At 42.3% G+C, this 16,256-nt stretch overlaps 1 protein-coding gene across 1 annotated transcript in view; it reads right to left on the bottom strand.

Moving 5' to 3' along the window:
* The window catches only part of fech (ferrochelatase), a 28,442-nt gene that overhangs the window by 10,282 nt on the left and 1,904 nt on the right, over nucleotides 1-16,256 (bottom strand). The window contains exons 3-8 of the mRNA XM_072662475.1: nucleotides 11,643-11,762; nucleotides 11,343-11,491; nucleotides 8,837-8,971; nucleotides 7,155-7,261; nucleotides 3,340-3,438; nucleotides 2,054-2,161 (exon numbers count right to left, since the gene is read on the bottom strand). Coding sequence (XP_072518576.1) covers nucleotides 2,054-2,161; nucleotides 3,340-3,438; nucleotides 7,155-7,261; nucleotides 8,837-8,971; nucleotides 11,343-11,491; nucleotides 11,643-11,762 — 718 coding nt within the window. The remainder of the gene's footprint in view (nucleotides 1-2,053; nucleotides 2,162-3,339; nucleotides 3,439-7,154; nucleotides 7,262-8,836; nucleotides 8,972-11,342; nucleotides 11,492-11,642; nucleotides 11,763-16,256) is intronic.

Below are 16,256 nucleotides of genomic sequence, written 5' to 3'. Positions count from 1 at the left end.
TCCAGCCCCTCCGTACTTGATGCCGATGGTCAAAAGCTGATCTGCACCAAGAGCCTTCCAGCTTCAAGTACGGCTCGGCTCGACCCGCCATCCTTTAAGATCCACGGAGACGAGTGTCCAGATTTTTTACTGTCCTGCACCGAAGTGGTGGAACGAGCTTCCCCTGGGGGTCCGAACAGCAGAGTCCAACGCTCACTGTCCTCAAACCCAGACTGAAGACCCTCCTCTTCTGAGAGGACTTGGGTGAAGAGTAGAGTATTATGGTCTCCATATTGACTTGTGTTTAGTAGAGTCTAAGATTAGAGGAGCTTTAATTTTAGTCTGTTTAAACTAGCTGAGGTTCTTCTTCAGTAAACGGTGAAGCTCTTCTGTAAGTCGTTCTGGAAAAGAGTGTCCTGCTAATGCTGGAAATGTAAATTTGACTGGGCCTTAACTTTTTTAATTGCAATCAGATATCAATTACACACACCCATATATATATATATATATATATATATATATATATATATATATATATATATATATATATATACACACACATACTACATACATACACACACACACTTAGTAAAAACATTTACTCTGCTATGCTGTGTTTTGTGCACCATTTCATACCATTTATACCCTAAAAGTACTACATATTTAAATACACATATACAAATAGTACACACACACACACACACACACACACACACTTGTATATACCAAAAATACCAGGAAAATACCAAAAACAGTCCAAAATTATTCTTTTTTACAGGAGTAGGAAATGTCACTATTTAGCTGATGCATGTTTTTGTCCAGTGTCATTATGAACATACTTACAGAATATGTTTTTTGCAAATTTCTTGCAATTTAGTATAATTATTATAGTACAATTATTGCAGTGTCATTTATTAGCAAAATATGTCCCACATTCTCACATATCCCTTCCTTCAGGAGGATTTTGTGCACTTACACCAGGCCACCACAGGATGGCAGCGTGCTCCTAAAGCAGGCACGGTCTGCACAGGGCAGGAGAGCATTTACACTACACAGACAAAAGTATACAGACACATGATCTAAGAAGTGAAGCTGCACCTATTGCTGACGCAGGAGTGCAGTTGGTTGTCACACTGACCACTGACCATTAGACTGGGATGTTCAGGAGTAGCCTTGAGCACATGGGCCTAAGATCACTGTGCCCAATGCCAAGGATGGGTTAGAGCCCTAATAACTGCTCTCTCTCTCTCTCTCTCTCTCTCTCTCTCTCTCTCTTTTGCTCTCACTGTATTTTCAGCGGTGACGTTCATCAGTTCTGTCGTCTTCAGTGGTCCGTTTCTGACCACAAGACAACTGTTGGCTGGACGGTTCTGGCTGGGAAATGATGGGAAATTATCTGAAATGATCTGCCGCAAAGCTAATTCACCTCACAGACCGGAGCAGGCATTGAACCCACAACCTCAGGACCTGCGTGACACACTACACTACCTACAGCACCACCGCGCCGCCTATCGGACACTATCCACAGTCCAATCAGATCAGCTGAAAATGCACAGAGACTCTATTTAACCCACTCTTTACTTTACTAAGACCTGACTAAGCTATGGCTGTATGATCATAAAGGCCTGTAAACAAGCCACAGTGAGATTATTACTGGCCAGAATTTTGCGGACAATACACCCGTGCTAACGATACAGTGGTAAACAGACTGGATCTGTGAGCTCAAACACAAAACACCAATAATTAACACAAAAAAGAGAGAATTCAACATTTCTATTATGTTTCTGCTGCTTATTTGAGGTTAAAGGGCGATCCAACTGTGAACTGACCATCCTAACAGTCAGCTGATATGATCTGTTATCAGAAATCCAGTTCCTGCATCAGACACTCAGACCCTAGTGTCTTCTGTAGTGAAGATAAGATATTTTACATAACATACAAATACATAACCTTAACCATACATAACTTTAAATTGTCTATTTTAGGAGTATTTGGGACTTTTTAAAGGCACACAGAAGCCTGTAATGACCCGAAAGCCTCAGTGCTGAGTCTAAACCGGGCCTATGTTTGTTACCTTTGACTGCCAGACCAGGCGGTACGGGTTACAGTGGCCCAACTGCTCCATCACCCTCTGCACTGTAGCACCAACCTCCTGAGGGTACGGGTCTCCTCTGTTCACAACCTACACACACACACACACACACACACACACACACACACATCAGTGTCAGAACACAGTGCTGTCTCTTAAAACAGAAGCTTTACAGGAGGAGGAAAAACCTTCTGAACTTTCAATGGAAGTCAATGTAAAAATAATAAATTCCAGGTCATTTTGGAGCATTTCTATTGGTCCGTTTATCATGAACTTCTGATACTATATAAAGAAAGACTGCCAGATTCACATGAGGTAAAAAAGTGAAAACGGCAAAAACTTTTTTTATGGAAGCAACTTAGACATTTTATTTTATTTGATTATTTATTTTTGTATAATAACGTATTTTGTATATATTTCAAAAATAGTTAATGAATTAATTGTTAATTGTAATGAACACCAATCATTTCTGAACGATTCAGCCGAGAGAGGCGTGAACACACTCTGCTGCCTGACCTGTGACCCTGTTACCCTGACCTGCTCTCTACTATATAAGAGGCTGCACCTCCTGTAAAACCCTTGATCACGGGTTTACTGTTTCTGAAGTGAATCACATGAATCAATAAAGTTTTAGCATTATTGTTTTATGATGGAGCTGAATGAGCTCAGCGTCCTCCTTCACACTGAACCACACACTGAAGCTCGTTCTTCACTCAGAGATAACTCTGTCTCTTTATCTTCTCCGAGTTAATGGCCACCCAGCCCGACCTGCTGGAAGACTGACCGCTGAGGGCAAATCCCCTCCACCTGCGTCAGACCAGCTGCCACCTACCAGTACAACCAGCAGGCCCCGCCCCCACCACCCCCACCACCACCACCCATACCATACCATCACCCTCCTACCACTGCTACCTGTTTAATGACCATGTTCAAACCTAAATGGACTCGTAACTATCTGCACTATTAATATCACCACTATTAACTATCTGCTGTATCTGGTTTGGCCATTTTATCAATAATTTATCAATAGTTCTGATCAGAGGAGGACGGGTCGGGTCCCCCTTGTGAGTCTTGGTTCCTCCCAAGGTTTCTTCCTCCAGCTCTGAGGGAGGTTCTCCTCGCCACTGTCGCTGTTGGGGCTCACTGGGGGTCTTGGATCTTTCATGTCTTTTATGTTATTGATTTTTTTGGTTTTTTTACTAATTACTAATTATGTAAAAAGCTATACAAATAAATCTGACTTGATCGACACACACACACACACTTACAGACATGGGGAGCGAGTGAGCAGAGAACAGGATCACCACATCGTCCCGCTTCTCAGGAGGAAACTTCTCCAGCTCAAGGCGCACATGCTCAGCAAAACACTGCAGAGAGAGAGAGAGAGAGAGACAGACAGAGAGAGAGAGAGAGAGAGACAGAGAGAGAGAGAGAGAGAGAGAGAGAGAGAGAGAGAGAGAGAGAGAGAGAGAGTTGTGTCACAGTTCTAGATTAGTACATACAGACATATAGAAAATACATATAGATGCATATAGAATAGATATATAGATATATGGACAAAAGTATTGGGACACCAGTTCATTCTGAAGTCAAAGTTATTAAAAAGAGTTGATCCCGCTTTTGCTGGAGTAACTGTCTCTACTGTCCAGAAAAGAATACTACATTAAATGTGGAAAACAATTATACATATATTATTGTTATTATTATTTATTTATTTATTCCCTCATTTCATCCCATTTTCTCCCCAATATGGACTTCCACTTTATATATGTGTGTGTGTGTGTGTATGTGTGTATGTACATAATATATATGTATATATTATATATGTATATATTATATATGTATGTGTTTCAAACTGATCCCAGAAACCAACTTTGCAGAATGAGATCCAATAGAATGACACTGAAACCTCGGGATTCCTGTGAGTGCTGCATCTCTGTAGCTTCATCTGAATGCAGGCTGAAACAGCTGAAGGCATGTTTAGGAGATCACCACCTGAGCCGAACTCCACCACCCCATTCACCCCATAAGACTACTTTAGATGGCAAGTTCCAAAAGTTAGTAAGGGGTCGGTGTGTGCCGCCGCCTACCAGCAGAGGGCGACAGCAGCGAGGCAATCAGTGCTAATCAGCACCAACCAGACCCACCTGGTGGTCACAGCATTTAAGGCTGTCACAGAGGCACGTCTCGGCCACGCCTCCCTTTAGTTCTTAGTCACCAAGTAAGTACTGGTATTAGTACTAGTACCAGGCAAGTACTAGATAACAAGTTCCCCACAGAGTTCTAGGTATTAACTGAGTAAGTACTATGTAACAAATTCCAAATTCTAGATAATTACTGGGTAAGTACTAGATCACAAGTTCCAATACGTTCTATGAATTAATTGGTTAAGTACTAGGTTCCAAAAGGGACTAACTAAATTATAATGAAATGTCCAACAGGTTCTAGGTATTTCCTGGGTAAGTATTAGGACACTAGATTTAAACACGTTCTACGTATTAACTGGGGAAGTACTAGGCAACACGTTCCAAAAGGGTCTAACTGAATTATAATGAAATGTCCAACAGGTTCTAAGTATTTCCTGGGTACGTACTAGATCACACGTTCCAACAGGTTTCAGGTATTAACTGGCCAAATACTAGATAAGACATTCCAAAATTAAATGTCAGACAGGTTCTAGGTATTGGGAAAGTACTAGCACTGGGTAAAAGGTAAGTACTAGTATTAGGCAAGTACTAGGTAACAAGGTCCTACAGAGTTCTAAGTATTAACTGTGTAAGTATGAAATGAATCATTCCAAGATAGTCAATTATAATGAAATGCCCAAAAGGTTCTAGGTATTTCCTGGGTATGTACTATGTACCAAGTTCCAAATTCAAGGTAATTACTGGGTAAGTACTAGAACACTAGATTTACATTTACATTACATTTACATTTATGGCATTTAGCAGACGCTCTTATCCAGAGCGACTTACAAGGTTACTGGTATTACAGAGGAGGGTCAGTATAGTATTAGGAGTCTTGCCCAAGGACTCTTATTGGTGTAGCGTAGCATAGTCACCCAGACTGGGAATCGAACCCCAGTCTCCCACATGGTGTGGTAGCTCAGTGGCAGGGGGTGGTGTTATCTGTTGCGCCACACCAACCACCATGTTCAACCAACATGTTCTGGGTTTTAACTGAGGAAGCACAAGCCAACAAGTTCCAAAAGGGTCTAACTAAATTATAATGAAATGTCCAAAAGGTTCTAGGTATTTCCTGGGTAAGTAGTAGTTAAAACGTTCTAACAGGTTCTAGACATTAACATGGTATGCACAAAACCACAAGTTCCAAAAGGGACTAACTAAATTATAATTAAATGTCCAACAGGTTCTAGGTGTTGCCTGGGTAAGTACCAGTTAAAAAGTTTCAAAAGGTTCTAGATATTAACATGGTAAGCACAAAACCACTAGTTCCAAAATGGTCTAAAACATTTTTTAAAAAATGTCCAACAGGTTCCAGGTATTTCCTGGGTAAGTACTAGCCACCCCATTCAGATAATGGCACAACCCGCCCGCCCACCCACCCTAACCACCCTCCCACCCACCAGCCCATCCACCAGCCCATCCACCAGCCCATCCACCAGCCCATCCACCCTCCCGCCCACCACTCTGGCTGAAAACACGCCGTCAAAAACACCTGCTGTTTTCCCGAGCCCTTAGTCATGACTGTTCATCGTCTCTATGGCAACTGACAAAGCTCCTACATCTGAATCAACCTGAAAACATCTGAAGAGGACAGTTCCTCACTTACTCTTCTCAGATCCCCCACAGCCTGGGCTCCACACCTGCGTGGGGCTTTACAGGACGACACCAGGCGACACATCAGCTTCAGGCCAAAATTAAATGGCAGCATTTCTCTTGTTTATGTACATCAGTGTGTCTCACACACACACACACACACACACACACACACACACACACACACACACACACACACACACACCTCAGAGGCTCGTTATGCTCAAGCAGCTCAAGGTAGAGTCAATTTAAGCTGGACAATCAGAGCATTTACAGTTAATTGCCAGCTGGGGGACTTGCCCACAGCTCCATCCCACGCCCTTCCATCCTAAGCACATCAAAATACACTACATGTCCAAATGTTTGTGGACACCCCTTCTATTGAATGCATTCAGCCACTTTAAGCCCACACACACACACACACACACACACACACACACACACACACACACACACACAGCTTGTCTAGTCCCTGTAGAGAAGAAGTACTGCCAATAGAATAGGACTCTCTGGAGCAGATCAGCATCATGATCCTATTGGCACCATGCTGCCTAATAATGCCAGGCGTGGGCTAGAGGGGTATAAAGCCCCCCAGCATTGAGGAGCTGTGGAGCAGTGGAAGAACTGTGCTCTCTGGAATGATGGTGGCGGAGCTCCATCCAGTACTTTTGGAAAAAGTTAGGGATGATGAGGTGGGGTGGAGATGATCCTATTTACTAAGTGAGTAAGTACTAGTTAAAAAGTTTCAATGGGTATTAGGTATCAACTGGGTAGGTACTAGATCACAAGTTCCAGCAGGTTCTAGGTATTAACTGGATAAATACAAGGTAACAAGTTCTAAGAGTGTCTAACTAAGCGCTAGTGAAATGTCCGACAGGTTCTAGATATTGGGAAAGTACTAGCACTAGGTACTAGGTAATAACAAGTTCCCACAGAGTTAATTATTAACTGTGTAAGTATGAAATGAAACATTACAAGATAGTCTAAGGCATGCAGAAATATCCTACAGGTTCTAGATATTAATGGGTTGCGTACTAGGTAGCAAATTCCAACAGACTCTAGGTATTATCTGAGTTAGTGGTGATTATCCTCACTAAATGCAATCAAATCGCTGAATGCAATCAAAGCCTCACAGCAATGTTCCTCCTCAGAATGAAGTAGAAAGTATTCTTCTCTGGACAGTAGAGACAGTTACTCCAACAACAGCAGGAGAAACTCATTTTAATCCCCTTGATTTCAGAAGAAACAGTGAACGAGCAGGCGTCCCAATACTTTTGTCCATATAGTCCACATCAGCATCTCACCTCAACGAGCAGATGGTGGGTGGGCCACCTGTCAATCACACTCCAGCGCATCTTAGGCTTGGTGGCTCTGCTGCTGTAGTATCTGTAGATGGCGTTCAGGCTGCTGCCTGCTCACACACACACACACACACACACACACACACACACACACACACACACACACACACACACACACACACACACACACACACACACACACACACACACACACACACACAGAGCAGAGGTCCATCATTCCAGCTCAAAGTTAGTAAGGGGTCGGTGTGTGCCGCCGCCTACCAGCAGAGGGCGACAGCAGCGAGGCAATCAGTGCTAATCAGCACCAGCCAGACCCACCTGGTGGTCACAGCATTTAAGGCTGGTAAGTCACCAGGTAAGTACTGGTATTAGTACTAGTACCAGGCAAGTACTAGGCAAGTATCCCACAGAATTCTAGGTATTAACTAAGTACTATGTAACAAATTCCAAATTCTAGATAATTACTGGGTAAGTACTAGGTCACAAGTTCCAATACGTTCTATGAATTATCTGGTTAAGTACTAGGTTCCAAAAGGGTCTAACTAAATTATAATGAAATGTCCAACAGGTTCTAGGTATTAACTGGGTAAGTACTAGATCACACGGTCCAACAGGTTTTAGGTATTAACTGGACAAATACTAGATAAGACGTTCCAAAAGTGTCTAACTGAATTATAATGAAATGTCAGACAGGTTCTAGGTATTGGGAAAGTACTAGCGCTGGGTAAAAGGTAAGTACTAGTATTAGACAAGTACTAGGTAACAAGGTCCTACAGAGTTCTAAGTATTAACTGTGTAAGTATGAAATGAATCATTCCAAGATAGTCAATTATAATGAAATGCCCAAAAGGTTCTAGGTATTTCCTGGGTATGTACTATGTACCAAGTTCCAAATTCAAGGTAATTACTGGGTAAGTACTAGAACACTAGATTTGAACATGTTCTGGGTATTAACTGAGGAAGTACAAGCCAACAAGTTCCAAAAGGGTCTAACTTAATTATAATGAAATGTCCAACAGGTTCTAGGTGTTTCCTGGGTACGTACTAGTTAAAAAGTTTCAACAGGTTCTAGACAATAACATGGTAAATACTAGGCAACAAGTTCCAAAGGAGTCTAACTAAATTATAATGGAATGTCCAACAGGTTCTAGGTGTTTCCTGGGTACGTACTAGTTAAAAAGTTTCAACAGGTTCTAGACAATAACATGGTAAATACTAGGCAACAAGTTCCAAAGGAGTCTAACTAAATTATAATGGAATGTCCAACAGGTTCTAGGTATTTACTGGGTAAGTACTAGGTCCCAACAGGTTCTAGATATTAACATGGTAAGTACAAAACCACAAGTTCCAAAGGAGTCTAATTAAATAATAATGAAATGTCCAACAGGTTCTAGTTATTTACTGGGTAAGTGCTAGGTAACAGGTTCCAACAGGTTCTAGACATAACTGTCATATCCTATAGTTTCATGTCACCAGGCCGCCATCCAAGCATTTGGTTGGCGCTTGCTCGCTGTAGATTTCACATGATGGTGATATTTTACCCTGTTTCTAGGTTTCTGTAAAGCTGCCTTGTGACGTTATTGATTGATTGATTGATTGATTGATTGATTGATTGATTGAACAGCCTCGTGTGAGGGTTGGTGTGAGTGAGTGTGCTTGTATACCTGTTGTGGAGCAGCTATACTGAGGATACTGGGTAAAAGCTACAGCTCTCTCCACTCCGTCCTTCTCCATCTCGTCAATGGCCTCCTCGGTCAGTGGATGCACGTAGCGGAAGCCGATGTAGAACTTGTGGGGAGCTGTGGGTCAGAACAACAGGCAGGCATTCAAAACTCTATTTTCATCTGATCATGTGAACGTCAGCGGCCCAGAAACCCGTTCCTCCACCGAACAGAAAGAAAAGCCTCGTTGTTTTTGGAGAGCGGATATCAAATTCCAATCCAGTGGATCAGGACTAGGGTTGGTTACTACTTAAGCATGAGCGTTAGTGAGGTCAGAGTGTCGGATGGATGGTCACCATCCAACCTCATCATCCCCACCACCATCATTCCAGAGAACACAGTTCCTCCACTGCTCCACAGCTCCTCAATGTTGGGGGGCTTTATACCCCTCTACTAGCCCACGCCTGGCATTATTAGGCAGCATGGAGCTCAATAGGGTCATGATGTTGATCTGCTCCAGAGTCCTATTCTATTGGCAGTACTTCTTCTCTACAGAGACTAGACAAGCTGTGTGTGTTTGTGTGCATTTGCACATCTGTGTCAGCAATGGGTGCAACTTAAAGTAGCTAAATGCACTCATTAAAAGGGGCGTCCACAAACATTTGGACATATAGTCTGCCCACAACTACTAAACTGAGATAGCACCCAAGAAGCTCCACTACTGAGCTTTATCTGTGGTGTGTATCTGCGGGAGTTGGAAAGAGGGGCGTGGGAGCCACTCGCCCACCGCTTATCATCTCCCACTCCCTCACAAACACACCCACCCACACACCCACCCACACACACACACACACACACACACACACACACACACACACACACACACCAAAGTACCGAACTATGCAAACGTCTCAAGCAGCCATAAAACCCTTAGTATCTTAGCAGTCAGTGAGAGTGTCTACCTGTAATTAACTCTATATAACATTAGAATAAACCCAAATAAACATAAAGTCAGTGGTCAGTGAGAGTGTCTACCTGTAATTAACTCTATATAACATTAGAATAAACCCAAATAAACATAAAGTCAGTGGTCAGTGAGAGTGTCTACCAGTAATTAACTCTATATAACATTAGAATAAACCCAAATAAACATAAAGTCAGTGGTCAGTGAGAGTGTCTACCTGTAATTAACTCTATATAACATTAGAATAAACCCAAATAAACATAAAGTCAGTGGTCAGTGAGAGTGTCTACCTGTAATTAACTCTATATAACATTAGAATAAACCCAAATAAACATAAAGTCAGTGGTCAGTGAGAGTGTCTACCTGTAATTAACTCTATATAACATTAGAATAAACCCAAATAAACATAAAGTCAGTGGTCAGTGAGAGTGTCTACCTGTAATTAACTCTATATAACATTAGAATAAACCTAAATAAGCATGAAGTCAGTGGTCAGTCAGCATAAAACAGACAGGACAGGGCTGGTCAGTGACTGAATGATGACCTGCTGAATGATGTTCCACCCTGTTTAATGAAACACCCTGTTTGGCAGCAGTTAACCGGCCTTAAATCCGCTGTGAGCTGATATCTTATCTAACACCGACCACAGCCAGGGACAGTGCTAAGATTCAGCTGCTCTAACTGACCTTTAGCTCTGGCAGTGTTTTAGAGTCAGTGCTTCAGAAGTGAGGTAAAACGCTAATGTAATGTTTTACGCCACTCATTTCAGCGCACAGCAGTGCTGACCTGCTTACAGGCAGGGTATTTACATGGGCTTGCACGGTTAGAATGACCCCATCACTCGGAGGATACAGTGATATTAGGGCGAGAAATGTTGACAGGACTGGACGTTTGGGGTTCGGAACATGATGAACCTACTGGCACCATGCTGCCTATTGCCAGGCGTGGGCTAGTAGAGGGGTATAAAGCCCCCCAGCATTGGGAGCACTGTGGAGCAGTGGAGGAACTGTGTTCTCTGGAATGATGGAACATCCTGACCTCACTAATTCTACTTCTTGTTCAATTATTTTAATACATTTGATTTCAGAAGAAACAATAAATAAGCAGGTGTCCCAATACTTTTGTCCACATGGTGTACTTCACTAATATACTCAAAACATTATAAAAGCATGATAAAGAGGCATGAAGTGGTCATCTAGGAGCAGTGGAAGAGCTGTGCTCTCTGGAATGATGGTGGTGGAGCTCCATCCAGTACTTTTGGGATGAGTTGGGGATGAGGTGGTGACTATCCAACATCATGACCTCTCTAATGCTTTTGTCACTGAATGCAATCAAACGTCCTATTTAAGTCTAGTAGAAAGTGTTCTTCTAGAGACAAAAGCAGGATCAGCTCTTTTAATAGCCTTGATTTCAGAAGAAACGAAGAATGAGCAGGTGTCCCAATACTTTTGTCCATATATGTGTTGTATTAGCTGGAATGGACAAAAATAATAATAATAATAATAATAATCACAAAAATCCAAAAGCCCAGTGGAGTGTACTCACCAGTCTCCGGGCACATTTCATCCAGTAGTTTGACCATGCCCTCCCCCTGCATGGTGGTCCAGGCCTTGATGGGAGATCCTCCTCCTATCTTACTGTACTGCTCCTGGATCTTCGGGGTGCGGCGCTTGGCTATGAACGGGCCGAGTTTGCTGCCAAGGAGAACGCATATGACTTCCATTACACCACACAGCTACTGACATGATATGAGATGAATATATATATAAGTGTGAAATTATGATAATGTACAACCCCCTCTCTCGCTCTCTCTCTCTCTCGGTTTCCATCATCCTCCGTACTCACTTTTGCACAGGAATCTGCATCAGATCAGTGTCCATGAAAAGGCGCAACAGGAAATCATGAACATCTTCCAGTTTCTCTGGTCCTCCCATGTTCAGCATGAGGATTCCCGTCTTGGGTTTCCTGGAATGCAAACATTTTGATCACGTCAGTGTCAGATACAAGGCTTCAGCATGCTCCACTCAGCTCATCCCACTGACGAGACTATGGTCTCTGCATCTTAGCGGTCCATCGTGTCTGATGATGACGCTTGCTCCAGGGGAATGGGGCCCCAGTGAAGGCCGATTGTGTGGCCAGAGAGCTGCCACACCATGTGGGAGACTGGGGTTCGATTCCCGGTCTGGGTGACTGTGGGTGCTGCTCTACACCAATAAGAGTCCTTGGGCCAGACTCCTAACACTACACTGGCTCACCTCTGTGATATGAGTGACCCTGTAAGTCGCTCTGGATAAGAGCCCCCCCAAAATGAATCAGTGGTGTCAGTGGTCAAATCGGAGCACTAGCCATTAGCCATCCCTTCATGCCTTTGTTGTGCTCGTTGCGGGGCTATCCGGTTGCTCTCGCTCTGTGGGAGTTCTTCCTGCTACTGTTGCCTCTGGTTCGCTCACTGGGGGGTCAGACCCAGATCTGTAAAGCTGCTTTGTGACACACCCGCTGTTATAAAAGCGCTCTATAAATACACTTGACTTGAAACGCACTTGATTTAACATACAAATTTAAAATATCCATTATATTCATATTTTTAACCCTGCAATTAAATATCTGTTTCACAAACCTCTAAAATAAATAAATAAATAAATAAATAAATAAATAAAGGTTTAACCAGTCAACCAAAGTAGTGGGTGGTAAACCATCCAGTTCATCCAGTAGTTTCTACAAATTTCTCCTAATGTCCACAAAGCATATAGTAATACACTGGACATTCTACATTTATATACTATTTATATTATATTGAATAACCTTTCACTGCTTCCTATTCTAATTGTACATTCTTCTATTTTATCATTCTGCACTTTATACATCCAACCTCACAACATACCTCATCCGTAATCTCCATCATTCCTATATTCTATATATAGAAATACTCTATACATTCTATATATTTCAATATACTAATATATATATATGTGTGTGTATGTATTTCCATACATTCCAGACCCTCTTACATACATATATTCTGTTTCTTTCTGTTATTATATGATTGGTTCATTCTGTCAGTACTATCCCCATGTTTATGTTCTTTTCCCATAAAAACATAATCCTATATTTTATAATCGTTCATTATTCGTAATCGTAAATGTTTGTAAATGTTCAATTAATCGTGATACTCATTTCAAGTTAAATTGACCGGTACTTATACTTATATATGAATTTATATTTAAGTAAATATTTGCATTTTTTTTGCCTTGTTTTCTATCACAGCTGCATAAGCACTTCATTGCTAGTTAGACCATGTATGAATGCGCAGCTGATTATATGGGTACATATCCATACATATATATATACATATACACACACACACTCACATTATATATGAAAAAAAACTGAGACCATTTTTCTTTTAAATCTGCATCTCTCCGTGTCTATGCAGCCGTTGTATTCCAGGTATTTCATCAATCAGAGCTGAGTTCGCTGAATCTGCAGACTATGAACGGCATAAAGTCCAACAGCAATGTGAAAGACTAGTGGAGAGCCGGCCGAGACATGAGAGCTGTGATTGGCTGTCGAGGTTATTATTTCACCATAGTGATTTCTAAATGCTCTCAGAGTTCAGATATTAGTACTTTGTTTAAATCTGAATAATAACTTCTTTTATTATAATTATTATCATTTATTTTCATTATTTGAGGAGCTGTTTTTGATCAGTTGTCATTTCTGCTAATAAATAAATTCTCTAAATAGTGATATATAGATTTTTATTTGGAATTTAGGGGAAATGTTGTCCATGGTTTATGAAATACAGCGCAAATGATAAATTCCCCATAAATACTAAAACCAGAGAAACTGATCATGTGGGTGGTCTCTTGTGTGTGTATATATATATATATATACACATATACACACACACACACACACACACATATATACACACACACACACACACACTCTACTAATTTACAACAGCCAAACTAAAAGTCTACAGGCTTTCCTTTTATCTCCTGGAACAGTGAGCGGAGTACTTTATGGCCTGATGCACTACGCTACATTCTTCCTAATCAGCATCGGCTACAGACCCTCCCTATCAGTCAGGCTCAGCACTTTACAGCCATGTTAGAGCTGACCACCATCCTGCTGTCTGTGATGACCACTGCTGCCCGACAGAACAGAGACCAGTCGCAGAGTGCAGCTCCTCACGTCCCACTGATAACACAAGCCAACTGTCCAGCAGGCTTCCCCTTCCACACACACACACACACACACACACACACACACACACACACACACACACACACACACACACACACACACATACACACATACACACTGTCCGAGGGGGTGGTATGAGGACAGCTTATTGAACTTGTGGTGCTGTTTTTTTATTCAGCATTAATTCACCGCAGGGCACACTCAATGTGCTCACAGACACACACACACACACACACACACACACACACACACACACACACACACAACAAGGAAAAAGTGTCTGCTCTGGCTCCCTGTACTAAGATAAAGACTCCGCCCAGGCTAAGTTACACACACACACACACACACACACACACACACACACACACACACACACAAACAGTGCTTTTCAGCCCATTCAACAAAGGAGCAGAGCTGAGGAACGTTCCTATTGGACAGTCCTCCAGTCTGGGCATCAATGTTCTGACTAAGTGAGAATTCCTGCTTTGTGAAACACAACCCCCCCCCCCCCCCAAACCTACACCCCCCACCCCTCCCGGACTGACACGTGATCCGTGTGTAAGACACCAGCCCTTATACCCAGCTCACACCGCTCACTTCCTTCCTTCTAGTTTAGACCAATGTCTCTCGCCCAACTTCCTCATTCCTCAACAGAGACACTGCTTTATACAGAAGTCTCGGGTCCCAATATGATTAATTACATATCAAATATAACGAGATCATAAAGTACAGGGATATACGAGGAGATCATTTGATTAAATTATTACATTTTCACACAGCAGTTCTGCCTTAAATCAGCAGCTTCAGAATCATGCTGACGGTACACTGAGAAGTTACAGCACCGGGCTATTGATGATAGGGTTGTGGGTTCAATACCCGGCTCAGCAAGCTGCCATTGTGGGCCCTTGGGCAAGGCATTTAACCCTTTCCTCTCTCCTGGGTGCCTGTGCTCACTGTCTACGGTGTGTGTGCGTGTATTTGTTCGCTGCACTATGGAGGTTTGGTGGTGGAGCTGCAGGAGGAGAACCTCTCTCCAGAACTGCTGCTGTGTAACGCTGCAGAACCCATAGAGTCATATTAGTGTAAAATCCTGTAGTGTTACTCTACTGCCTCAGCCCACATGCTGCTGCGCCTTCTTTCAGATCAAGCTTCTGGAGCTCTCTCAGCTTGTCCAGAAATGCATGTGTACAGCCATCTGTCCTACTGTCCATGAGGGGGCGCTCAAAGCGGGATGCGTATTTACTGCAGTGGAGTAAAACTGTAGGGACAGGCTTGAAATGACGGCTCTCATCAAGACTTCGACTCAGAATCTCGTAAACTGTGAGAGGTTTGACTTACTCTGCCAAACTGAGGAGGCCCTGAGCAAGACACCTAGCCCCTAATTGCTCCCAGGGTGCTGAGGTAGCTGTCACTAGTGTGTGTATGAGTGTGTGTGTGAGTTCCCAGTGGAGTTCAGTGGAGAGGCTAAATAAGCAGCTGGTGTAGCGTAGTGGGTAACAACACCACCTGTGGCCGTCTCCCCGCAGCAGACCAGGGTTCGGTTTCCCAGACTCCTAACTCTACATTCTCCTACCTGTGCATACAGGTAAGAGCTCTGGATATGTAAATATGGGTGCACTGCATCTTCACAATCTACATAATATATCATCTATAACAGAAGGCCTTCTTCTTGTATAGATTATATATTCGCAGGCATGTGTCCAGGTTCGAGGAGTGCCTGCATCACAGCCAGCTGTAGAGTCGTGAGTAACAGCACCACCCTCCCTGTAGCAGACAAGGTTCAATTCCCAGGCCAGGCAAACACACCAGGCTACACCAATGAGATCTCTTGGGTGCGGGACTCCTAACTGTATATCGTCCTCTTAGCTTAGTTTAGTTCATTTACACAATTTTAAATATTCTTAAAATAATACATAAATAACATAGAATAACAGGTAGAGGCAAAAAAAACATATAGGCTTAAATAATATTAGCAAAATTAGCTGGATCGGGTATCGGATAATTAGGCCGATCCATGGAACCGATCTTTTCACTTTTATTGGTTGGTGTAAGACTGCACTAAATGTTTGATTTGACAATGTTTAACAAAGTGAAGCTACTTATTTTCAGTTTGGGTGGATACATTTGATTTATTTTAATATATTTTAAGTTTGACTCCTTTTATATTTAGAATTTGAATGTTGTGTCAAGGTCCTGCACTACTGTTTATTATTTTAGTGACAAAGAAATGGTAATTTACTACATTTATAT

Source organism: Salminus brasiliensis, chromosome 18 (assembly GCF_030463535.1).
Source record: "Salminus brasiliensis chromosome 18, fSalBra1.hap2, whole genome shotgun sequence".
In the NCBI taxonomy this organism is placed as follows: Eukaryota; Metazoa; Chordata; class Actinopteri; order Characiformes; family Bryconidae; genus Salminus; species Salminus brasiliensis.
Note: the sequence above shows the minus strand (reverse complement) of the source record. Positions and strands in the feature narration are given on the sequence as shown.